The 26,890-nt window shown below is 41.9% G+C and overlaps 1 protein-coding gene across 1 annotated transcript in view; it reads left to right on the forward strand.

Moving 5' to 3' along the window:
* ST8SIA5 (ST8 alpha-N-acetyl-neuraminide alpha-2,8-sialyltransferase 5) overlaps positions 1-26,008 on the forward strand; it is a 114,407-nt gene extending 88,399 nt beyond the window's left edge. Inside the window, exons 4-5 of the mRNA XM_069104811.1 lie at positions 12,211-12,297; positions 25,749-26,008. Coding sequence (XP_068960912.1) covers positions 12,211-12,297; positions 25,749-25,977 — 316 coding nt within the window. The 3' untranslated portion in view covers positions 25,978-26,008. The remainder of the gene's footprint in view (positions 1-12,210; positions 12,298-25,748) is intronic.
* Positions 26,009-26,890: the final 882 nt, after the last annotated feature.

A 26,890-nucleotide genomic window follows, 5' to 3' on the forward strand; every position in this document is an offset into this window, starting at 1 on the left:
TGGGCACGTTGTATGCTAAGAAAAGAAAGGATTAGCTCCTGCCCTCCGGGAGCTTGCATTCTGCTTGGAGGAGAGGAGGAAGGGAGGTAAGCAGTGTGACATGCACAGATAAGTGAATAGAAGAAAGTTGTTTGAGGAGGTGAGTGCTAGCAGTTGGAGGAATGAGAGAAGCAGAAGGAGGCCCCCTTAACCTTGCTGGCTTTCACTTTACAGGTCACATCTAAGCGCCTTTCTTGCTCTGACACTCAGAAGCTTGCCTATAGCAGTCTATGAGCCTGCTGCTGTATGCTTGAGATTCATTTGCCAGAGAATAGTGGTGTTCATGTTCACTGGAGTAATTAGGGGTTAATTTCAATTCAAAGGGCAGTTATATGTGATGGCACTTGGGATCCAAGGACAAAAATGAAACTCTCCTTGTCCTCAAAGAGCTGATGTTCTGCTTGGGGGATTGGGGAGGACAGGATGTACCTAGATAAATAAACAGAAATACATTAAAAATAATTACAGAGTAATTGGGGGGTGGAATGGGTGGGGGTAAGGAGTGGGTGGGACTAACGACTGAGAAAATCATGGAAAGCCTCTTGCAGGAGGTGATATAAGTGCTCAGCCTATAAGGATGCTGGGAGTTCCCAAGGGGCAGGGGTGAGAGAACATTCTTAGTCTGGGGAACAGGCAACAACAGCCTGACTTGGAGGCCAAATCTAGCTTTGTAGGGATTTACATTCCCATTGAGGTGTTAGTGCTGGTGATCAGAGTTTCTGTGGAGGACAGGGCTAGGGCACAGTGGGAGGGGCTGGAAATAAGTCTGAGTGGACAGAGGGAGCACTGTGAAAGGCAGAATAGAAGAACTCAAGCCACTGAAGACAGACTTCAGGTTCATAATTCGGTAACAATTCAGCTGTGAGTAAATGCCCAGTTATTGGTGGTCATGGAGAAGCAGGAGGGACACGTGAATACACACATAGATCCCCAGACTACTAGCCACCTCCTTCTTCTTCAGATACTGAGCCCAAACTGCCTTCAAACTGGAACACTGATACACATTGTTTCACTCAAATGATCACAAACACAAGGGGAGAAGACTGACAACTGAAATCATCCTTCCCTGATAACCCAGAATACCAGGTACTCCTGGGCATCAACTTTTTAGATTTTTGTATCTGTTTATTTGATCCTAACTCAGTGACTTCATGACCAACACAAGAATATCAAATGTTTTAAGTTAGGCTACCCTGAAGATCACCCTCTCCCCTTCTCCCAGATACCAGATAACTACTTTACTCTCCCCCTCTCCCCTTCCAATGTTTGTTTCAACCTGTAACTAGATTCCCATGTCTCCATCCTCAGGTATTTCGAATTTTATGAGGGTCCTTTTGAATATAACTCCACCCGATGCCTGGAACTTCGCCATGACATTCTGGAGGTGAAGGTGCTGTCCATGTAAGTGTGTGTCCTCTTACCAAGAGTTCTCTGGTGAGGTGGGGTGGGAGAGCTTTTAGCCCACTGACAGCCTGTATGACTTTGGGCAAGTCCCTTCTCTGGGCCACAGTGGCCTCACAATTGTCTTCAAGGATTTGACTTGAGAGCTCCTACATCCTAGTTTCAATATTTTGTGATCCTATGAAATCCAGGGTGTCCCAGAAATCTCAGTTCAGTTTTCTGTTATTAGAAATGTAAAAGTTCACTAAGACTTTTGGGACACACTGAACCAGGAAAGGAGGCATTAACAGGACACTGTATCTGGAGTCAGGAAAACCAGAGTTCAAATCCTGACTCAGGCACTTCTAGCTACGTGACCTACGTGACCCTGGGTGAGTCTCCGTGCTTCAGTTTCTTCCTCTGTAAAATGAGAGGGTTGGAATTGATGGGCTTTAGTGTCCCTTTCAGCTTTAGAGCTATGATTTTATGAAACCTCTCTCCCATACTTCAGGACAGGCAGAAGGATAGTTGGGATGTCTGAATACCCTTTTTAAGCAACCAGGTTCATGTCCACATAGGTGGTCAACTACTCTTCCTGGTAATTTTCAGTGAAACCAATGCAGTTCAATGATATACCTGCATTCAACAAAGCAAACATTTATTAAGAACCTTCTTTCTGTGTCCAAGGCAACTGTGCTAGATCCTGAGAATCAGAATGAAAAAAGAAGCCATCCTTGCCCTCAAGGGGCTTACGTTCTCTTGGGAGAGATATAATATGAGATATAATTCTCAGAAAAAGTATGATACAAAGAAAGACAAAAGAAAAGAGAGACCAGACAAAGTGCTTGAGTAAGTGCTTTTGAGGAAAGAGAGGCTTACTGTCAGCTGGAGGGATCAGGGAGGGAATAACATGGAAGCTGAGCTTTGAAGGGAGAGAGGGAATCTGAAAGGCAAAGGAGAAGAGGGAGTGAATTCCAGGTTTTGCAGCCTGATGCTCTGAGTGCACAGAGATAGAAGACAGAATGTTCAGTTCAGGAAACAGCTGGTGCCCTATGGCTAGAACGTATCATGTGTGAAGAGGAGAAATGTGCAATAGGATTTTAAAAAAGCAGGTTGAAGCCAGTTTGGAGAGGGCCTTAAGACCCAGGTGGGGGAGTTTTATATTTTATTTTAGGGACTGACTAGTCCAGGGAGCCACTGACCCTTTTTTGAGCAGTGAGTGATGTGATCAGACCCATGCCTCAGGAAGTTTATTTTGACACCTGTGTGGAGGATGGAGAGAATCTGGAAGAAGGGAGCTCAATTAGGAGATTCTTGCAATAGCTCAGACAAGTGGTAATGAAGGTGGTGGCCTTGAGAGCAGAGAGAAAGGGATAGACACAAGAGATGTTGTGGAGGTACAATTGATAGAACATTGTAGCTCATTAGATGTGGTGAGGGAGAGGAAAGAGTTGAGGATGCCTCCAAGGTTGTGAATCTGGATGTATGGAAAGGTAGCAGTGCCCTCAACAGAAACAGGAAAATTTAGAGGAGGGTTGGGGGGGGGGAGAGGGGAAGGGGGGGGGAGAGAGAGAGAGAGGGGGAGGGGGGGGAGGGGGGGGGGGGGGGAGAAGACAGAGAGACAGAGACAAAGGCAGAGACAGATACATAAAGAGAGAGACAGAGACAGAAAGAGAGAGACAGAGAGAGAGGGAGAGAGGGAGGGAGGAAGAGAGAGAGACAGAGAGAAAAAGAATAGAAGAAGAAGAGAAGGGGCCCCAGCACAGAGTCTTAGGGGACCCATACACAAGAGGTAGGAAATGGATAATAACTCAGCAGAGAAAACTAAAAAGGTTCTCCTACTTCTATGAGGAGAGAAAAGTATCTCAGAAGCCAAGGGAGGAGAGCATACGCAAAATGGAACGATGGTCATCAGTATCAAAAGCTTTAGAGAGTTCACGTGGGATGCGGATTGAGAAAAGGCCACTGGAGTTTGCAGCTGAGAGCTCATTGGTACCCTTTGAGAGAGCATTGTCACTAGATGAGTAGACAAGAAGACAGATTGTGAGGGATTGAAGAGTGAGTGGATGGTGGAGAAGTGGAAGCTGAGACGGGAGAAAACTCTTCCTATGAGCTTAGAGGTAAAAGGAAAGAGATACAAAGTTTTTAGCCCAATTTGGAGGTACTTTATACTGATAATCTTTTTATAATATTCTTATAATATATAATAAATATTATCATGATATATAATAAAATATATAATAATGTTGTAATCTATTAGTTTTCAACGTTAATTTCCACAAGATTTTGAGTTACAGATTTTCTCCCCATCTCTCCCCTGCCCCCCCCCCCCCCAAGGTGGGGAGCATACTGAATACCCCTTCCTTGGGCGTACTTTAGAACTAGCTTGTGAGTCATAGTTGTCTTTTACCTCCTCCTCTTCAAAATCCGAAACAGCATTTAGCGAGTGCCTATTCTGCACAAAGCACGAGACTGGGAAGAGAAATAGAAGACATGGTTCCTGGCCCTGGATAGCTTATAGTCTGGTTGGGAAGATGGCACAGAGTCATAGAAAGTTTGCTAGTGGTGCAAAAGTAGTCTATGCCAAGCACTGGATGAATGAATCGATAAAAGCTTCTAGGAGAGGCCAGAAGAAGGAACAGTTCCTCTGCCACATGGGCCCAGGTCAGCAGGAAAGGCTTCATGGAGGAGTAGGGACTTGAGCTGATTCTGGAGAGTAGGCTGCAGCTAGACAAAGAGAGAGGAAAAAGTTGGGCAGTATTTTAGGTGGAGTCAAGAAGAATGATGAAAGTGAAAGTGCAGAGGTGGGACTATATGGGGCATTTTCAGAACAGTGAATGATGCACCAGTCTTGCTGGAGTAGAGGATTGGTATAGAGAAATAAAGAGAGATAAGGTTGGAAAAGTAGGCTGCAGTCAGAATGTCAAGGACCTTGAATGTCAGGTTAGGGAATTGTTAGTCTGAAGTAGTCTTGCATCCTAAATCATTTGACCAGTAAGGATTTACTGAGGACTTTCTATATGCCCAGCTCTATGCGAGACATTGGTGGAGATACAAATAAACATGAACACTCTCTGAATCACATTGTAGAATCACTATATCCAGATGTGCACATTAAGTCTGAGAAAGATTAAACAGCAAATTTAAGAGGACACAGTGCAACTTAAGGGCATTTCAATAATCTACCAAACTTCAGGTAGTACCTCTTTTCCAACAGAGCAGCACCCAAGGCAACTGTTTTTTCTTTTCCAAGGAAAAGGCCTTGCCTAATGGCACCACACTCCCTTCTCTGAGTAAAAGTGGTCAGAATCATGGAAATACTTTAACCATTGACATAATTTTTCTGTCCTTGGACATGTTGGCATCTGGAAAATTTCAAAAACAGCTGTGTGTGTGGGGGGGTAGTGGTTAATGGAAACAAAATAGGTGCTCAGTAAATTTTAAATTTAATTATTATTACTACAATAATAATAATTATGAATATTATTACTATTCTTTTTATCTAGAGTTTGATTATTTGCCAACCTGGATTAACTGCAAGGCAGCCAAGAACCCAAAAAGAGTAAAAAAAAAAAAAAAGGATCTGAGAAGCCAAGTAGCTGATCCAAAAGCTCATTCACTTTATTCATACATGAGCCCCTCAGGCTCTGACTTAGAAGCTATTTACTCCTATTTGGGGCCAGCTGGTTTTTGGCCACAACATGTTAGAAGAAGGGACAGAAAGACTGGCATAGGAAGGGAGAAGTGATAGTCGACAGCCTTACATTCAGAAAAATTCTACAAAGCAGACACAGTACTCAAGAACCCACCACAGTGTGGGGCCATTTTGTGTAGCTAAAGATGCTTTGCCCTGGAGGTATCACTGTATTAAAACAAAATGCAGCTGTCCTTGAGAAAAGGTTAACTCCCGAAGGATGATTTCTAAGGTTCCTTCCAGCTCTTTCTATGGCATTATCTTTAGTTCTTTTGCTAAAGAAAGCAGAGATTGGGACACATTTTAGAGACTTCCTTCAAAATGGTTAAGACAAAAGCAATTTTTTGACACTGATAAAAATGAGCTTTAGTGATTCACTTATGTGGCACAATCGATTCCTGTGTGATACTGGGTTTAATAAGGACTTTTCTCTCTCTCTCTCTCTCCCTTTTTGACTTGACCTGTGGTTCCCTCAGTGTAGAGAGCTCCAGGTGAGGAATTCTCCCTCCCAATGCAGACTGACCCTTGCTCTGCCATGCATCACCTTAGAGAATTGTCTGGGGCCTTTGAGCCTTGTACTGGGGTCACAGAGTCAGTAGGTGCCAGAAGGCAGGACACCCTGACTCCAAGGCAGCCCTCAATGCCTAATACCATACTGCCTTACATCTAATATTATACTTTAAAGCTTTCCAAATGCTTTCTTTATAACTAACCTATGAGGTAGATAGCACAAGTGTAATTATCTCTCATTTGCAAATGAGGAAATTAAGTTTCAGGAAAATGAATTGATTTTTTCATGGTCTCATGGTTGCAAGGGTAATTTTAACTCAGATCTCTGAAGTTTAGGGGTCATCACACAACACCACACTACATTTCGAACCTGGCTACATAACATTTGGTCTTCTGGAATCTGGATGAGAGGCCTTCCCTGAAAGACCCCTCTCCTCCCACATCAGGGCCATGAGTCAGGCAGTAAAAGAGCTACTTTATGGCATTCTTAGGAGGCCATGTTCATTGCTATTCCTTGGACTATGCGCTGAGAGTTAATGCTGACCTTGGGTAGTGAAATCTGGTGCAAACTCCCTCTTTTCAAGAAAAAACCCCTCTCTGTACTCAGTAGGCCATCCTTCAGAAATATTGGTGCTATAGGGAGTGGGCCCCAGTAAAGAGCCAGACTTGGACTTATCATCAGGGAAAATGCCAGCCTAGAGGATTTTTTGGTCTGGATCATTCCTCTGGGGAGAAGGCATGTGGGACAGTCATAGTAGGGTGTAGTGGTGGTAGTAATGGAGAGAGAGAGAGTGTGTGAGGGGAAGGTGTATGTGTTGGGGGGGGGATGGGGCGTGATGTGGGTATCTGACAGTGGAACAGAGCAGCCTGGGTGTGAAGTGAGACCATTTCCCCCTTGGGCTAAGGGTGACGCAAGACTTTGCTATAAAGCAGCACCTCTCTCCTGACTCTCACAGAATGGTGTGCTATGCAGAGAGAAGGTGAGGAGAGAGGAGGAGGTGAGGGGCAGGGTGGAGGAGGAGAGGATGGGAAGAATGACAGAAATGTATCTCTGGAGAAATTAGTGAAACTAGCCTTGTGATATCATTAAGGTACTGGTACCAAGCCATAAGAGTTCCCCTAGGGCTGATCTTTTAACTACAGAGAAGCCTACTGGCCACGGGTGTCTGTGCCTTCTCAGAAACAATACTATGGCTATTTTCAGTTTATGTTCAAATTCTTCCTTGTGCATCTGTTGTTTTCTTTTAGGTTCAGACTGTCTTTCAGGCCTTGGACCGATGGACAACTGTCTAGTGGGGTGATGGCACTTTTTGACTTGGTGTGAAGTTCTTGAGGATGTGGTCTTGTCTGTCCTCAGTCCTTAGGATGCTGGGTAACTACAGAGAGCTCTGGGCTCCAAGGATTCCTTTCCATTGGCTCTCTTCTCCCCTTGTCTCCACAGGACCTGATCTTGTAAGAGGATTTGTGATCAGTCATTGATATGCGATTGTGAAGATGTCAGAGAAGTTCATAGGATGGTACATTTAAAGTTGAGTGACCTCAAAGGTCATCTAATTATAGGATCATTGACTTAGTGGTCAGAGGGACTTCAGAGGCCAACTGGTCCAACCCTCTTACTTCACAGAGGAAGAAACTGCAGCCGAAGGACTCAGGGACTCACCCAAATTGATACAGGGAGGCCCAGAGGCGGATCTAGCCCAGGCCCTCTTTTCCTTCTGCGTATCCCCACTTACTTTTTCTAGGGGAATCAAGAAGCAGTTATGAAAGGTATTTTGTGGGAAAGGAAGGCTTTTTCTTTTCTTTGAAATCACACTGCCATACTCTGCTTACCCGTCTAGTGGAGCCTGGTTTATAGGACAGTAACTTGTCCACTCGTCACCTATGGAGGCATGTTTCTCCAGAATGCACCTAAGATTTCCGTTGTGGTGCTTTATCACTCCCAGCTGAGAGTAAGGACTAACATACTAATTTAATGTGAAGCATACTCTCCCTTATGGGAATCTTTTTGACCAGGTAGGGTTAGTTGGCTTCTTCTTCACTCCAACACAACCAAATTTTAATGGAGGATCTAACCCTCACCTTGAGCTAGACACTGTAGGAGGTAATATTAGTGGCTCTTGTTTCTGTAAGACTTTGAGACTTACAAAATGCTACCCTCAAAATGTAGTCATACTGTGCATATTATCATCACAACTGAGGAAAATGAGGCTTCAAGAGGTGAGGTGATTCGTCCACAATCACTCAGTCCTTAGGTAAGGAGTAGAGTGCAGAATCCAAGTTTAGTGTCCTTTCTCTCCTTTCTGGACCCTACCCCACGGTATACTCATTCTGCCATGGACTGGGAAAAGAGAACCTAGATTACGCAAATTCATATGCAGGTGCTTGTGACTCAGTCTGTTTCCCTACCCAGAGTATTTGTAATTTAGAAGAGGACCCTGCCCAGAGTAACATTTAACCCAATGGAATAAAATTTTAATATGGAATGTCAGGCAATATGTCTACTGCACTTGGAGGAGGGAAATAATTAGTGGGGGAAGAAGAGGGATGTTTCTGGTGCTTTATAGAGCACATCCCATCTATTCCACCGATGCACTATGTCTGTGCTATGAAATAACAAGATATTAGATCAGTGAAGTTGGGGTTGGGGTGATGAAGGAGGGTTTGGGAGGCCTTTTTCCTATGTATAGCCCAAAGTGAGACCTTCTTTGGGCCCTGTCAACAAACCCACATGCTCTTCTTTCCACAACAACTTTGATACAGCTCAGAAAGGAGACCTCCACTACTTAACTCTCCGGACCCAGGCTGGGCACATCTGGGGTAGCATGCAGATACGTCACATTCCAATAAACAGCTCACTCCCGAACTCTCTAAAACAGGATCATCGCTTCATCTCTCAATCCCAAAGACTTCACTTTTTGGCCTTCAGTGGGATCAATAAGGGTGTGTGTGTGTGTGTGTGTGTGTGTGTGTGTGTGTGAGTGAGACAGAGACAGAGACATAGACACAGTGAAATAGAGAGATAGAGAGAGTGGAGACCGAAGGGAGAGAGAGAAAGAGAGAGAGACAGAGAGAGAGGGAGGGAGATAGAGACAGAGAGAGAGGGAGGGAGACAGAGAGAGACAGAGACAGAGAGAGACAGACAGAGACAGAAGGAGGGAGACAGAGAGAGACAGAGACAGAGGGAGGGAGACAGAGACAGAGAGAGACAGAGACATAGTGAAATAGAGAGAGTGGAGACTGAAGGGAGAGAGAGAGAGACAGACAGAGACAGAGGGAGGGAGACGGAGACAGATAGACACACACACAGACAGAAGAGAGACTGAGTACACACTTCTCTGGGCTCACTTACAAGTCCACCTTCAACTCAATTTGGGATAGAGAATAAGGCTGGATATATAGCTTTGGGAGTCATCTTCACAGAGTTACTAATGAAATGCATGAAAGTGGATAAGATGTTTTTCCCCTCACCTTCAGGAAGGGAGAGCATATAAACATACCAGGCAACTAGCTTCAGTCAGCCTTTTTCTACTCTTCAATTTTTAATATTTTTTTCCTACTCTGCAAAAAGTCATGGATGCCATTGGCAGCCATCTGCTTTCCCATGGCAGGGCTGCAGAAGAAGTATTCTTTGTTCTAGCTCCTCTCTAGCTGGTCGGGCTTTGCAAACATTTGTTCCCTTTCTCTGTCAGCAAATTACCGAGTGCACAAAAGATCATTATGGAGCAGTGGCCTGTCTTCTCCCAGTAGTAAAGGGCTTATTGGGAAAAGGAGAGAGGGACACCCTATGGGGCCCCTTTGTGGATGGTGTTCTTTCAGATTCTGCATTGTGCAGTACAGCCTGACCTTGCACTGTTTTGTTGGGCCTAGTTTCTTTTAATCCTGCATTGAGCGTTTTTTTCTTGAATTTTCAATTTATACAGGATGAAAATGGCTGAATTTTTGTGGGGGGAATAAAAGTAAAGGGGGAAGGCCAGATCAGGAGATCTCTAAGCACCCTTTCAGCTCTATCATACTACAGCTGCCTCTTGTCACAGCCTGAAAGAACTCCAAGGACCCTCCTAACTCTCATAGTTAATTTCAAGCTAGAATAGTTCATGTTTCCCTGTTCTTCCCTACTTGATCACACTGGACCTTCTATGTTCTAAAGGCCTCTGGCCAGGCCTTTTCACTGTCAGCGTCCCTTGGGTGCCTTCCCCAAGCAGAGGGGGGAGCCAGAAGAAGGACGTGAATTGTAGTGGAAGGAACACTGGTTTTGGAGTCCCAGGACCTGAATTTCAAATCCTAATTCTGTCACTTATTACCTATGTGATCTTGGGCAAATTGCAAGGCATCTAATCTGATCCGTGCTTTTTTCACAAATGAAGATACTGAGGCCAGTGGAGTTCAACGGCTTGCCCAAGGTCACAGAGGTAGGAAGTGGAAGAGCCACTTAACTGTCTGGGTCTCAGTCTCCTTATCTGTAAAATAAGATTGGACAAGATCCCTCCCAGATCCTCTCTAGCTCTACAGCCTAAGGAGGATCATAATAACTTAACACTCACATTTTTATAGCACAGATTCTTGTCCTTTTTCTTCCCATAGCTGCAGTTGCCCTTTAAGGGTTGGATACTTCCCAGCATCCCCAGAATCATGCTCCGTGGGTGGCTGCCCCCCCATAAGACTAGTCTTACCCCCAGGCCAATGGATAAATGCTTGGTTGTCTCCTGGGATGGCAAGACACCAGTGCTGACTTATTTTGAATGCTAATAGTAAGTTTTGCTTGTTGTCAGCAAGCAGCTAAGTCCGGTGGAAGACTAATAGATGAGTGAAACCCTGGCTGTAAGCCTCCCACCATGACTCTGCTGTTAGAAAAGTCAGTGATGACTGTGGTCCCTTGATGAAGGTCATTCTTACAAGGAACCTAGAAAGATTAGCACTGGGCATGGGGGCAGGAGAGAAAGGAAGGACATTGCAGAAACAAATAGTGTCAACGTCATGAAGTTTCTTGCCAGTGTCTTCAACAAGGGAGCAGCCCCTGCTGACATGGCTAGTGTCCCAGGACCCTCTTTTTACATCCTGTGGCCCTGCTGCCAGGTGAGCTGCTCCTGGGGCTGATGGATGCTGGAGCCTCGAAGCCTTAAGGGAAACACTGCAGAGGGGATCCCTCTCCTGGCTGTAACTTGTCTGTAAATGGTGCCCCTCCCTGTCCTTACCACTTTGGAGAAGGCTTCCTTGAAAGCTAGAGAGATTTTGGCCAGAAATAGGACTGATAGGCAGATCAAACACCAAGGGAGGCAGATGAATGCTTTGTTCTGGAATGGCAGATATACTGAACCACAACAGTGCTCTAGACTACAGACAGGGAAAGAACTGGCTTGAAGGTCATGGGGTCATTGATTTTGAGCTGAAAAGGATCTTAGGGATTATCTAGCCTGTCCCCCTAATTTTACAAATGAGAAAACCGATACTCAGAGAAGTCAGGGGACTTGCCCAAGGTCCCAAAGTTAGTAGCAGAGCAGGGATTTGAATCCAAGTCCTCTGACTCCATATTCACAGCTCTCTGCACCGTACCAAACTGTTTCTCCTGAAGTATTATTGCCGGGAAGAAGAGAGAGAACAAAGACAAAGATACAGCATCTTCAAGTATTTGAAAGAACATTGCTGTGAAAGAGGGACCAAACTTGCTGTCCCAGACGGCAGAGCTAGCAATAATGAGTGGAGTTTATAGAGAGACAGATTTCTTCTCATTTTAAGGAGACATTCAGCGATAATTAAAGCTATGTCAAAGTGGAATGGGCTACTTTAGGAGGAGGTAGATCCCCTCATTAAAGATCTTCTAGCAAAGGTGGGACGACCCCTTGCTGGGTATGATGGGGAAGAGATCCTGGCTTAGCTACTGGTTGGATCAGATCACTTTTGAGTTTACAAGTTTCTACAATTCTGTGAATGAGAATTTGGGTCTGTTGTGGCCAAAATTTGATTTACAAACAAGTTACTATTGCTGATTCTTTGGTGATGGAATCATACTGTAATAGTGTGACCAATGGAATCTTCCTCCCCAGAGGCTTTCAGGAGAGGGGAAGCACATCTTTTAGAGACACCGATGGGATCTCATATTCCTCACACATCTCATGAGGTCAGCTGTGCAGCAGCAAAGATAGGAACTGCTATATGAAGTTGTCTGTAAAAGTCAACCGGCTCACTTTTTATTGTGCTTTCATCAAGTCTGCCCTCTGTGTGTATATGGACCATTCTGAGAATGGCCTTTATGAACAAGATTTTATGGAAATGATTTAGCTGATCATCACCTGTCTGAAGGCCTCAGAATTCTCTAGAATTTTTCCAACTTGCCTAACCACCCTCACTCCTCTCCTTTTCTCCTGAACCCTTAAATCCTGGGGGAAACCTCAGAGTCTGTAGGGCAAATAAACTGGACAGCTCTAATCACTATGGTTAGAACTTTGTGATTAGCACAACTGTGAGGATTTCTGCACCCTAAGGATTCAGAAGGTTTTGCTGGGTGGAGAATAATTTATTGCATTTATTTTAAATCACAAAACCTGGCTAGACTGAATTTTGATGATTTCCTCTGTTCATACTTCTTAAAGGGTGAAGCAATCTGAGCTGTTTGACAGGTGGAAGAGTCTCCAGATGTGCAAATGGGCGATGAATATCTCAGAAGCCAACCAGTTCAAGTATGTAAGATGATATTGTCTTCCTCTCCCCCAAATATCCTTGATCTCCTTTCTGATTATCTATATGGAGGTAGGGAATCTGTGGCCTCAAGACCACATGTGACCCTTTAGGTCCTCAAGTAAGGCCCTTTAATTGGATTAAAACTTCACAGAATAAATCCCCTTAATAAAACAATTTGTTCTGTAAAACTTGGACTCAGTCGAAAGGCCACACCCAAGGACCTAGGCCCCAGGGCCACAGGTTCCCCACACCTGAATTTTATTTTATTTTTCATTTTTTTTGCTTTTTTGGAGGGGAGAAGACGGGGCAATTGGGGCTAAATGACTTGCTCAAGGTCACACAGCTAGTAAGTGTTAAGTGTCTGGGGTCAAATTTGAACTCAGATCCTTCTGACTCTATTCACTGTGCCACCTAGCTGCCCGCCCCACTCCCCCCTGAATTTTACAGCCTATTTCTCCTTTAAGGCTCATCCCAAATCATCTCTTCTATGAGGACTTCACTAATTACTTCCAATTCCAAAGATTATTGATAAGTAGCTTGGTACAGTAGAAAGAGTGCTGGATTTGGAATCAGAGGACCTGTGTTCAAAGCCTAGCTTTGCAGCTTACTACCTGTGTGACCCTGGCCAAATCACAGAAACTCCCTGGGCCTTCGTGTCTTCCTTTATAAAATGAAGGAGTTTGACCAGGGGACAACTAGGGTCCCTTCCAGTTTTAGGTATGAGATCTTTTGTTATTCCTATCTTCTGACTGCCTATGCCCGAGAGCAGTTCATTGTTAGTACCTCGCTGTCTGGCATATGTTACTTAGTGTTATGTGCTAATTATCTCACACATATAAATACGGCCCCTCCAGTTAGTAGGAGATCAGAAACCATGTCTTAACCATTCCCTCCATCTTACCAGTACAATAGGAACTCAATAAAAACTTGTTGATTGAGCAATATTATTTTTGTGCAGGTAAGCCTTGCTTTATAGAGTATGCCAAAGAAAAATGTTTGAACTGGACTTTTGTCAATCCAGTTCTATTTAAAATATGCTCAGGGAGCTCACAATTTAAGGGAATCTTATGGGGAATCTAATTTGAAAGTGAAGAACGGTTTTATTGTCACTTCATCCTTTGTCTTTGGAGACCAACATTTATATACATTGAGCTTTTCTCAAGAAAGTTTCATTTGTTAGGAAGAGTGTTAATAACACTAGTTTTTGAAAGGCAAACCTTTGATTTCGGTAGTAAGCCTGTTCTACAGATAGAGAAATGCTATATAATTCTTGCCATGTTTTCCATAAACCATCCATAAGTTATCTAACTAACTAGCTGGAGGCATACTATAAATAAACATACACACATTATATGCACACATATATACATACATATACACACATCTATCTCTCTATCTTGGAGGAAGGTACTAACTCTCCATGTGTTATGTAGTTCCTTTTTTTTGAGTCATATATGTCCACAGTGATGCCTTTTACAACGCATCTCACATATAGGTCATTGCTCAAAATATGCTATGGCTTATTCTTATCCATCATGTGCCTTTCTTTATTGGTAATTTTGATTCTTCTGGGATTATGGCTTTCCATTTTTTACAGCACTGGGAAAACATTGATATCCAAGGAATAGGTTGCACCATGGAGCCTTTTGGGATCAATTAGAAGAACTAAACAGTTTTCAAGATGTCATCTAACCTAATCCCTTCTTTCTAATGCCTACTATGTCTTTTCTGATTCAAGTGCCTGACTGTGATATAGGTAGGGCTTACTCAAGTTCTTTATTCAATTGCAAATCATGGTCTGCACATCATCCATTTTGTTTTTCCCATGTGGGTGATTAAACTAAGTGCCTTCACTGAGGATGCTCTGTAATGTTCTAGAGATAAGAAACCAGACTATGAACTGATAGCTTCTGACTTCTTGCTCACCAGATTTGGGAGCAGCAACATACTGTTCATATTCTTTTCCATTATTTTGGTTTTCTGATCATTCAAAATATACATTCAATTCCTTAATACTCTTTATTTCTCTTTTTAATTTTTTTTTGTAAATTTAATTTTAACTTAAATACAAAATAGGAAAAGGAAAAATTCCATGTACACAGCAGAACATGAGAGGATTCAATGTAAAGCAATAAATTTCTATTTCAAGAAAACTTATATAATAAATACCACACATTGTTTTCAAGCTTTGCTTCCTTATAGGTTTTCTTTTGTTCTCTGCTGTGCACTTTTTACTTTATTTACCCCTCCCCGAAGGCTACAATTAGGTGTGGATTATACATACATATACATAGACATTTATAAACATACACATATATACCCATATACATATATGTAAGACTGTCCTATGCTTATTTTCACTTGTTATCTGTTTCTCTGAAAGTGGATAGCATCTTCCTTCATAAATCCAAATCTTTCCATGTTTTTCTAAATCAGCCATCTCATTATTTCCTATACCATAGCTAGATTCCAAGCCAACTGAGAGATTGTCTATGAAAGTTACACCCCCCCCCCCCAATTTTCTGCATTCCTTCTATTGGCTGCTTAGATTTTATTTATACAAGAAAATTTTAATAAATAGTAAAAATTATCCATTTTACACTTCAACAATACTCTCATCTTAAAATATAGTTTAAGATCTGATATTACTGACTCTGCTTCCTTTATATCTTCTTTCCCCTGGTTTCTTTGAAGTTCTTGACCTTTTGTTCTTCCAAATGAACTTTGTTACTATTTTTTCTAACTCAGTAAGATAATTTTTTTAAGATAATATTTTTTAAAGTAATTTAATTGGGATGACATTACATAAATGAATTAGGTAAAATTGTCATTTTTAATTATATTGGCTTTACCAACCTGTGAACAATAAATATTACTTCAATTATTTAGATCTTATTTTATTTGTATAAAAAGTGTTTTAAGGGTGGCTAGGTGTCACAGTGAATAGAGCATTGGCCCTGGAGTCAGGAGGACCTGAGTTCAAATCAGGCCTCAGACACTTGACACTTAACTAGCCATGTGACCTTGGGCAAGTCACTTAACCCCAAGTGCACCTCCCCCAAAAAAGGCAAAAAAAAAAAGTGTTTTATGTTTATGTTCATATAGTTCCTCTGTCTGTTTTGGCAGGAATACTCTCAGGTATTTTATATTGTCTAGTTATTTTAAATGGTTTAAAACATTATTGAATAATATTGCTGACACATAGTATAATTTCCCTATTTTTCTCTTTTGATTAAATCTATTTTAGCTTTAACTTTGTTGGAGATTGTGATTACTACCTCTCCTTTTTGTTTTTTAAGCAATTGGGGTTAAGTAACTTGCTCAAGGTTACACGGCCAGTTATTTTGTGTGGGTGCCAAGTATCTCCCTCCTTTTTTTTTACATACTAAATTCTACTCTTGCCCTTTATTTTATATTTGTGTGTATCTCTCATTTTTATAGCATTCCCTGAAAGCAATATATTTTTGAATTCAAATTTTTAATCTGCTATCAGTTTCCATTTTATGGGTAAATTCATTCCATTCACCTTCTAAGCTATAATTATTTTATATTATTTTTTTTACTATCCTTCTCACCCTATTCCTATCCCTTCTCACTCCTCTGCTTTACTTCTACCCTCTACCTTGCCTGCCTATTCCTTAACCTACACATCCCTCTGAGTCCCTCCCTTACCCTCCCCCATCCACCCTATCCCCTTGTCTCTTATTTCTTTCTGAATTTAGAATATTTTTATACCCTTCTAGATATTCCCTCCTTAATCTATTCCCAATGTGTAAGGTTTCAACACTACCCACCATTCCCCCGCTAGCTTCTTATCTATCAATTTTTCCTCTTATGCCTCAATTGTATGAGATAATTGCTTCTTTCTTATCTCTCTATACAGTTTTTTTAAGCTTCACCCCATCATACTCAGCTCAGCCCAAGTCTTTCTTTCAAACTACTTCCCAAAATGACAGTCACAAAAGAATTGATAATATTTTTACATGTAAGAAGCAAACACTTTGGCCTTATTGAGTCCCTTATGTTTATTGAGATCCTTGATATTTACCTTATATTGTTCCTGGAGATTATATGCTGAATTTTTACTCAAGTTCTGCTCTTTTTGTCACAAATATCTCAAAGTCTTTCAGTTTGTTAAATGTCAATTTTTTTTTCATTTAGGATTATATTTAACTTTGCTTCATAAGTTACCCTTGGCTGTAACCTAGTATTCTAAGACCTACAGTCCTTCAGTGTAATAGCTGCTAGGTCTTGTGTGTAATTTTTCCTCCTGAGATCTCTTTCAGGTGATGATTTGTGGATTTTTTTTCTATTTCTGTTTTATCTTCTTTTTCTACAAGATTAGGGCATTTTTCCTTGATAATTTATTGTAATACCGTATCAATATTTTTATTGTGATTTTCAGGTAGTTCAACTATTCTTATATTATTTTTCTTCAATCTATATTCTCCTGATCAATTGTTTTTCTGATGAGATGTGAAGATATTTTCTTCTAGTTTTCTTTTTTTTAATTTTGTTTTATGATTTCTTGGTGTCTTGGAACATCATTAGCTTCCCTTTGCCCAATTCTAGCTTTCAAGGAATTATTTTCTTCCTTAAGTTGTTGATTCTCTATTTCTAGTTGGTTGACTTTCTTTTCAAAATTTTCTTGATTTTCTTGGATTGCTTTTGCTTTTTTTTTCCAACTTTTCCTTGATCTCTCTTATTTGATTTTAAAAATCTTTTTAAAATTCTGCCAAGAACTCTTTTTGTGTTTGGGACTCTTTGGGACTATTCTAATGAAAAATTAGCTCCATTATCTTCCTCTGAATATGAACCCAGATCTTCTCTATCCCCATAGTGGCTATCTATGGTTGGGTTCTGTCTCCTTTGGTTACTCATTTTTGTTTTATTTTTATTTCTAGCAGCTAAGTGTAATTAAGTTCTAGTCCCCAAGGTATGGGGAATGATGCCCCAAGCCTCAAGTCCTTCTTACAGTTATTTTCAGAGGTCTGTCCTGGGGGTCAACCGTGGGCTCTCCTATCCACTCCTAAACTGTGGCTCGAGCTCCAGCTTCGCTGTTTCACAAATGATCTTGCTCCCTGCTGTCGTTCTGGTAGCTGTAAACTATAGCTGTCTTCTCTTCCCTGGAATGAAGCCAGAGACTCTGCTCTCTTGCAAGTGCCCACAGCCATCAGTGTCCTTGCCCTTCAGTTGTGCTGCACTCACCAGCTGTGTGCTACCTCCTTTTCCTGGCACCCACAGCCTGGCTGGTCAACACAGCTGTGCTTGGTGTCCCTCAACAGTGGAAACTCCTTCAATCTTCTCCTACTCAGCCATTAGATGACCCAGGAGATGAAAGTTTCTAAGACCTGAGGCTGCCTTCCAACCCCAGCTGCTCCCAGGGTTTATTTGTTGATTCTGCAGAGTTGGCTTGGAGGTGTTTGCACTTCACTCAGGCCAAGCCTCTATCACTGGAGGTCAAATCTTTCCTGAGGTCTTCTTAGGTTGTCTTAAGAGAACAACTGCTTTACCCTGACTTTTGTTATTTCCACTGCTCTACGTTCCCTACAAGGCAATGTTCTGTCTTCTTCTGTGGAGGAAATTTGAAGAGACAAAACTTTTCTGACCGACTCTGCCATCTTCTTTTTTCTATTTTGTTAACCTATGTTCTCAGACACACCATTTTTCCTCTGAGGATTACTGTAGCCACTTCACAGAAATCTTAGGATAACATTAGTATCTGCATCTCTGTAATGCTTCAAGGTTTTGTTACAAAGCGCTTCACATATGTTATCTCATTGGCTCATTATCATTCTCTTCCACGTAATTATTACTTGTTTCAAAGATTTGTTCTATATTGATATTGTTTGTTATTCAAGATCTCTTTTTTTGTCTCTGGTTAGGTTTGTGTTTCTAGGGCTTATGTTCCCTACGTTCATCCCCATCCCTTCTTTTGGCATCTTTCCTTTTTTGACAATGATTTTAAAGTGCCTTTCACATCACATTTAGCACAAATTTCTTCTGTATATATTTGGTCTGGTCCAGCTGTTATTTCCTACTTCATCTTCTTAAAGAGCCACGGCTGTTTTTTCATGTTGTTTATTTCTCTCTATGAAGGAAGTAGAATCCCCATGTGGTTTGGTTCCAATATGTTTGCTGATGAGATCAGAATAGAAACACTAATAATTATATTCCATGTCACCTCTGTTAGTTGTCCCTCTTCCAGTTCTAAATATAAGCATTTTGGGGATGTGACTTAGCCGGATCTTTCTCTAGCCAAATCCTGCAAACACCCATTTCTTCTGAAGCACTTCACGGTGTTTCACAGGGGTTGGGGTGGGGTGGGTACTTTTACTTGTCCACCATCCTTCTCCATAACACTTTGCAATTGAGTTTGCACACATCTGAAAATGTCCTTGGCAAAGAGATTGCCTTTGCTGGCTGGGGTGGGTTCTTACTGTTGGCAATAAGTTTTTAAAATGACTACTTTATTAAAACTTTTTTTTGCCATAACGAACACTTCTACCCTGTCTCAAGCAAGATAAATAGATAAGTAAAGCCAAATGTATGCAATGTTCTGTACTCACAGTTCTTGATCTTAAGGACAGAGAGAAATGCATTTCTTAATTTTTTTTCTTGGAGTTCAAGATTGATCATAACAGTTATTTAGGGTTTGGTTCACTCTATAGTTCTTTTCATTTATGTTATTGTCATTGTTTCTATAGTTTTCCCAGTTCTTCTTGCTTCTGTCTGCATCAGTTCATATGTATCTTCCCAGGTTTCTCAAAATTCTTCACATTCATCTTTTCTTTCAGTACAGTGATATTCTATTGCACTCATATATTTTGATTCAACCATTCCTCACTTGACAGATATGGTAGCTACTCTTTTGAATCAGTAATACTCCTTTTTGACATGGTGGTTGTCAGAGACAATGTCTTTATTTTTATCCATTTCTCATTTTTCTGGTCCCACAGCTTATTGGAGGTTGGAGCTGCTGTAATCACCTGCAGAGCCTTTCTTTTTCTTTTCATGTAATCTAGTATTTACTTTGATTTTTGCTCTGACCAGTTCATGATTGGATTGCAAACTGAGAGCTGATTTTGAAGTTACTTCTGTGTCTGTGACCAGTTATTTCCTGTTAAGACAGAGCTGATTTCATTTTTTTTTAAATGATGCCATTTGGTGCTAATTATATCCATTGCCTTTAAAATTCTCTTCTGGAAGAAAGTATTCAGGCTGTACAGGTGGGCGTCTACAAGCTTTTGAGCAGTCTACAAATCTTTGGCTTTTTAATTTCTTGATATCAAACCATATTTTCCAATGTATTTTACACCCTCCTCCCAGGCTCATGTTGGCATTGAAGACCTTGAGTCTCAAAGTGAACTTGTTGTGGAGGATTTTGTGAAATTCTTCATGGAATTTCTGTACTTTTTCATCCTCTGAAATAGATGTTGCCTACACTGCAGTTAAGTACAGGATGATCCTTTTGCTTTTGCTCAACATGAGCTCCACCAGGCAAGATAAAGAAGGATCCTTTGGCTATGAGGTCTGCTGAACCCATTCAGGGCTGCCCATTCACCTGTCACCCAGCTCTCTCCTGTGGCTCCAAGAAGCCGCAGCATCCACAGTGGCCACACCCCAGTAAACTGTCTCAGCAGACAGGCTAAATCAGGTTAAGGGTAACCTATGGATCTCAAACCTGTCAGTGAGTTGGGGGTGGGGGGTGGAATCTACCCTAAACATGTGAAGACTTCCCCTGCAGGAATGGATGGATGAGAACAATTTGTTCTGATGGCTATGAGGGTCCTGAATGAAGAGTGGATTTTGGAGCTAGGTTTCTGGTAGAGTAGCCCACAGGGCAGAGACCAGTAACCAAAAGATATAGTTCAGGTAACAAGGAACAAATCAATGGAGAAAAACAACAGATATTTCTCCAATTTGGAAAAAAATAATTGAACTCAGAAGCCTATTGTATTTCTTAAGTTCTAGCTCCCAGAGAGTATTTGAATGAAAATATTTGCCCCAAGCTTACTGTCCATAGGTTATCTGAAGCCCCTGAATTATAATGTGTCAGAGTACTTTAAAGGGCCCCACCAGAGTACATCTACTCGAACCCCGTCACTTTTAGAAGAGAAAACTGAGGCCCAGAAAGGAGAATAAGTGGGTGCAGGGCTCTCACTTAACTGTACAAGTCCTGGGGCTCTGGATGATATTTTGGGGAGAGATTCCCTTCAGCTTTTGTTAATTCTCAATGAAACCAGTGATCGGGGCACAGGGGTGGGGATGGTCTGGCTTTCTCTGGTCTTCTAGATCACAAAAAGTGATAATTATGGCTCTGCACAGAAGGATTTTGAGGATGGTTGAACCCAGGGGTCAGGGGAGGGGCGCACAGTTTTAGCTTTTGGTAAGCTATCATCCATTTTGAACAAATGGAGATTCCTTGGGCTTTCAGATGGTAAAATCTGAACATTGAGGACCCTCCATGTCCCCCTCAGTCAGGCTGGCAGGACTTCAGTTCTCAAGGCAGAGGAAGCAAGAAGTTTCCCAGGGTCTGACCTTCTCCACTGAGCCCAGAGTTGGCTCCTGAGACAATGCAGTTCCAGGTGGAACACCAGCTGTAGAGGAGGAAAAACATTTTTTTCAAACTCTTTAGCATGGCAGATTCCCAAGTCTGTTTCATCAGCCACATTGTCCCTTCATTTTCTAAGCTCACATTGCTTTGGAGGTTTAACCCTTTGGTGCCTGATTCAGTGACTATTTTTGAGCAGATGCTCTAAGGAAGAATTACATGTAATGGGATGAACATTTGACTGGGAGTCAGAAGACCTGTTTTTTTTTTTTAATTTCTTGGTTACATTGTTTACTTATTAATTGGGTAAACTTACTGAAGTCCCTTAACCTCTCAAAGCTTCACTTTCACCATCTATAAAAAGGAAATCATAACACCTGTACTGCCTACCTCACAGAGCTGTTGTGAATTTTCAGTGGGATTATAGGTGGAAAATATTTTGCCAAGTGTAAAAGGCTGCATATATGGGAGCTATTATTAGTAATGTTTAATTAACAAGCATTTATTAAATTCCTTCTACATTCCAGGCCCTGTGCTAGGTGCTATGGTTACAAAAACAAAACACCAAAAAAAAAAACAAAAACCAACCCGAGAGAGTGCTTGCCCTCAGGGAGCTTATATGCTATTTGGGGAGAGCGGGAAGAGAATACAGACTATATAAGTATTTATAAGATATGGTCTAGAGCTGTGATTTCATTGATATAGCTTCCTACCAACTTCCACCCTGATGCAGAAGTTCCTCTGTCAAGGCAGATAAGAATTTTCTCTGCACTTTAAAGTCTTACAGAGTTTCACTGAGGCCAAGGAACTTTTCCAAGGTCACAGAACTAGTATAAAGCAGAGTAGAATTTGAATTCATTTTTTCCTGACCCCAAAACCAGTTCTCCGTCTACTACACCAAACACCCTCATGCAAATTTTTTTGGTTAGAGTCTAATAGTTAGAAGGGCAGTATCCTAAGTTTCTGTAAAGTCTGCTTTTGGAACTCAGGGCCTACTTTTCTTAGGAAACCCTTTGGGATGAACCCAATTCATTATCGCACTGACACCACCCCCCTTATTCCTAGGCCACGTTTAAAAATGTTTAGACTTCCACATTTTCATTGATTACATGTTAATGTTCTCTTGTTTGCTTGAGAGCAAACCCCTTGAAAATAGAAACTGTGCCTCTTCTTTAATATGTAAACCAAGAATCTTGCATGGTCAGCTCTGAGTTTATGAAGGGGCTCATTTCTTTGTTGAATGTGTGCACCTTGGAACTTATGTTCCCATAAAAATCTCACTATATGTGGCGGCCAGGTTCTCAGACCAATCTGTAAAAGCATGTTTAATCTGGGATGTGCCTGAAGCATGGCACTTTAATAAAGACTTGCATTTGAATGGATCTTTTTATAAATTCTCTTCTCACAATGACCCTGTGAGGTAAGAACAGTTCTCATTATCATCACTTCACAGGTGATAAAGGTTAAAGGTAGGAGAGGTGAAAAGATTTGACCAATTAGGTATTAGTTACACACATACACACACACACTAATATATATTAACGAAGCAGCTAGATGGCTCAATGGATAGAACATTGAGCCTAGAGTTAGGAAGACCTGAATTCAAGTCTGACCTCAAAAACTAGCCGTATGACCCTGAGCAAGTCACTTAACCATTGTTTGCCTTGGAGGCAGCTACATGGCTTAGTGGATAGAGCACTGAGTCTGGAGTCAGGAAGACCTGAGTTCAGATTTGGCCTCAGATATTCACTAGCCATGTGACCCTGGGCAAGTCACTTACTTCTGTTTGCCTTAATCCACCGGAGAAGGAAATGGCAAACCACTTGAGTGTCTTTGCCAAGAAACCCCAGAGAGGGTCATGAAGAGTCAGACATAACTGAACAGCAGATAGTGATTAAGCAGCAGGGCTGGAGTGGGAAGCCAGGTCTTTTAATTCTCGATACAGTGTCTTTTTGTTTCCCATGCTGGTTCTCCATGCCACCATGGGGGCATGAGGTGCAAAGTTTCCATGCCTGGACTATTTTTGGGGAGAAGTGCATCTAAAGTTTCTGATTGCAATCCCAGGGCCCCATCTCCCCTCTCTGCAGTCTCACCAGTCGGAGCCAAGATTCCTCTGCTTCTTGCTCATTTGTCAGGCTGTAGGAATGAGGATTTTCTCAGCTCAGAGCTACTGGGCCTGGCTCCAGGGGCCTGTGGGAGGTACTCCCGTTTGGGGAGGAGTACACTGGGGAAGCTGATGGGAAGGTTGTGGAGCCTCTAGGAGGTCACTAGTCTAGACCAGTTCCCTTTCCCCTTCTTCCCCTTTCCCCCTCCTTCTTCCCCTCTCCCCTTCTTCTTCCCCTCTCCCTCTCCTTCTTCCCCTCTCCCCCTCCTTCTTCCCCTCTCTCCTTCCTTCTTTCCCTGTCCCCTTCTTCTTCTCCTTTCTCCCTGAAGTTTTAGGGATTGATCTATCTGTTGCTTCTGACTAGGATTTCTCCTTCCCTGACTTACTGCGGACCAGAGCAACGTCTCAGCTTCTGCCCTACTTTTCTATCCTTGAGGCAAGAAAATCATACTTTTTGAGAGTAGGGATAGTTTCATTCTTTGTATTTATATCCCCAGTGGCTAGCACATGGGAGGTTCTTAATGATTGATTTTTGATTGGCTGACTTGTGGGTTGAGGACCTCTATGCATTTTTACTGCTAATTCTGCAGAAAAGCAGGGAATAAAGTACTTTGTCCTTCCTTCTCTTTTTCACTTTGACCCTGTAGCCCACTGCAAAAAGATTCACATTATAACCAGTGGACCTTTGGCTACATAAAGGACTGAAGTGAAATTAATGTGTGTTTCTGAAGAAAACAGTGGAAAAAACGGTGGTACAGTGGATAGGGGAGGGGATTTGAAGTCAGAGGACCTGGGTTCAAATCCCAGCTCTGCTGCTTATTGCCTGTGTGACCTCGATCGAGTCACTTAACTTACTTCAACCTCAGTTTCTTCATCTGTAAAGCAAAGAGGCTGGCTCTGTTCATCTCTAAGGCCCCTCTAGATTTAGGGCTATGAAGCTCTAAAATCAATTCTCCAGTATTTGGGGTGTTTCTTCAGAGGGCTAGGGTCAAGCCTCTGGGAGAATAAAGATATGGAGGAAGGTCAGGGAAGCTAACTTCCAGGCCGCGGGTGGCGCTAAGGAGAAGATGGAGGAGTGACTTGGTTTTGGGATGAAGCGCTTACTTTTCTCTTTTCTGCTGCTCTGACGCAGCACGTCCAATGCAGTGAGAAGCAAGGACCAGGGGTGGTAGGGATGGGCAGTCCCAGGTAGTGACGGTGCATGAAGCAGTGAGGGGAGGACCAGGGGAAATTTCCAAGAAACAGCAAGAATTTCCTAGAATTCCTGGGTTCACTTGGTGGAATTGCATATTCTCAGGCAGCCATATGTATGTATAGAAGGGATATATTTAATTTGGGGGTACACCAGACTGGGACCTCTCTGTTTATTCCATGAGACCTCAGAATCACTAAATACTTACTGACTGAAGTAGAATGTTAAAATTTCCCCAAAGATAACAGAATATCTACATTGGTCTTTGAATGGAAGCTAGAATGAGAAATAATCACCTAACCATCAATTAGTCAGCTGATCCACAAGTATTTACGGAGTTTTGTGTGTTTGGCACTATTCTAGGTACAATGATCCATACACAGGAATTAAAAGACAAGGTCCCCTTCCAGGACTCCAGGAGCTTAGTATCTAACCAGGGAGCCAAGGCTTGCAAGCATGAAACACTTAGAGAATAATATAAAGTCCTGTAATTGGGTGAAAAAATTGTATTCCCCAGACTGTAAGTTAAGTCAAAGTTCAGAGGAAGGAAAGGTCATTATTAACCAGAATAGTCAGAGAAAAATGTTGGAAGGAAATGGGTCTTGACTTGGATCCTAAATGATAATAAAATCTGGAAAGGTTGAGTATATATGTGTGCATGGGGGATAGAGTTGGGGTGGAGTAGGGATGGAAACTGTAGGCTCTGGGAAAAGCTGTTATGACCCTGGCTCTGGAGGAGTAGTCTCTGCACAGTCAGAGATGCTGAATTGGAGGCACATGTCATCACAGATTATATCTTAGATACAAAATGCTGAGCTTGAGGGAAAGTGAGCTAGCATGGCTGTAGATTGATAAGAAACTGAGGAACAAAGATATCACAGATCTCCGAGGAGCCAGCCCCAGAAAGGGGGATGGCAAAGACTACACAAATGCAGGTGACAGGAACCCATTCCTGGGTTTTGTGGATCATTTTTTTATTTGTAATTTTAATTTTTAAACTTTGTTTTGCTTTTTTGGAGGGGGGAAGGCAGGGCAATTCGGGTTAAGTGACTTGCCCAAGGTCTGAGACTGGATTTGAACTCAGGTCCTCCTGACTCCAGGGCTGGTGCTCTATTCACTGCGTCACCTAGCCACCCAGATAATTTCTAAGTCCTTTCCAGTCCCAAGTCTATGATTCTAGGAAACCTGACAATCAAAGTTCATAATGTAGTTATATCTTAGAGTCCTATTGGTTCATCTGCTGCTTTGCTCTTTACAAAAAGCTCTCTCTCAAATCATATTGATTAGTTTCAAAATATACACTAGCCATATTTACATCCTTCCCATAATGTAACCCATGGCAGAAATACCCATACACATCTGGTGGCCCATATCAGCTAACGTGCTAGCAACTTGAGCAAGGTCCATGTGGGAATGAGCATGTAGGGTATAGGATGCTGGGGGCGAGGGGAACAGTAAAGAGACCTGATGTTATTTAGGTGAACTATAGTTCTGGTGTCCCTCATGGCTGGCAACCCTCTGGCAATGTCAAACTTAGAATGTCTTTTGCACATAGAATTACCTAACCACTTCCTCCCTATCTTTCTCCCTTGTCTTATAGGTCCACTCTTTCCAGGTGCTGTAATGCTCCTTCCTTTCTCTTCACCACCCAGAAAAACACCCCTCTGGGCACAAAGCTCAAGTATGAGGTGGACACGAGTGGCGTCTACCATATCAACCAGGAAATCTTTCGCATGTTTCCCAAGGTGCTGTGGCTTTTGCATTCCTTGAAAAAGTTTCGGGGCAGGGGAGGGAAGGGGAAAGAAGGGTTGTGTTGGATGAAGGACTAGACATAAGGCTTAGCTCTGCATTGACCCCCATCACTAATCATGCTAGGTTATCCATTTCATGGATAATTCTTTTGTCTCTAGACGCCCACTCTTTGGGTCCCAACTGGCCACTTTCTAAGTTATATGTGTTTTGACACATCATTCTTTGAGTTCTAATATATCCATCCTTTAAATTCCAGTTGGTCAAAAGTTGTCTGTGTAGAAATAAACTTTGTGGGTTGGTCAAGATGCCTAGTTCATATCTGTGAAAACAGTAATTATGATAGCATCATAATAACTCTTATCAAGCCATTATCAGGCACCTAATTGTACATGCTGCTGTGTAGGGCACCATGCAATGAACACAACACAGACTTAGTCATTGCCTCCTAGGAGCTTATAATCTAAGATAGGCACAATAACACAAATTCACACGTAAAAGATGTATGTGTGGGTAATGAGATAACAGTAAGCCAACAGAGAGGAGGGCAGTAAAATGTTCATTTCGTATACATGACAGGAAAATTTTTTTTGGAAAGTATCAGGGAATGGTGATAAGAACTAGAAAGGATGGGCTGGGAAACCAGGTAACCCAGTTTGCAAGAATCATGTTTAAATTAAGAGTGAGTAGCTCTGAGTTCATTCTTTACATTATAGCTCTGGGACAGTTTTAGGTTAGAATAAATTGTAGGGTCTGAGAAATGTAGGATCAGAGAGCAGGCAGGGCAGGGCCAACAGAATAATAACCTCTTCCCCTTCACATACCCCTACTAATCTAGGAAGGCTTCAAGGAAGAAATATATTTCTATATTTTGTAATACTTCATTTCTTTGGCATCATGCAAAACGAGTGTTCTCATGATAATCATAATCAATAATTCACACACATGTATATATCACTTTAAGGTGTTCAAAGCACATTATTTTCTAGTTAC

Source organism: Petaurus breviceps, unplaced genomic scaffold, assembly GCF_028583685.1.
Source record: "Petaurus breviceps papuanus isolate PSGF00001 unplaced genomic scaffold, PetGlider_PUasm1.0 131, whole genome shotgun sequence".
In the NCBI taxonomy this organism is placed as follows: Eukaryota; Metazoa; Chordata; class Mammalia; order Diprotodontia; family Petauridae; genus Petaurus; species Petaurus breviceps.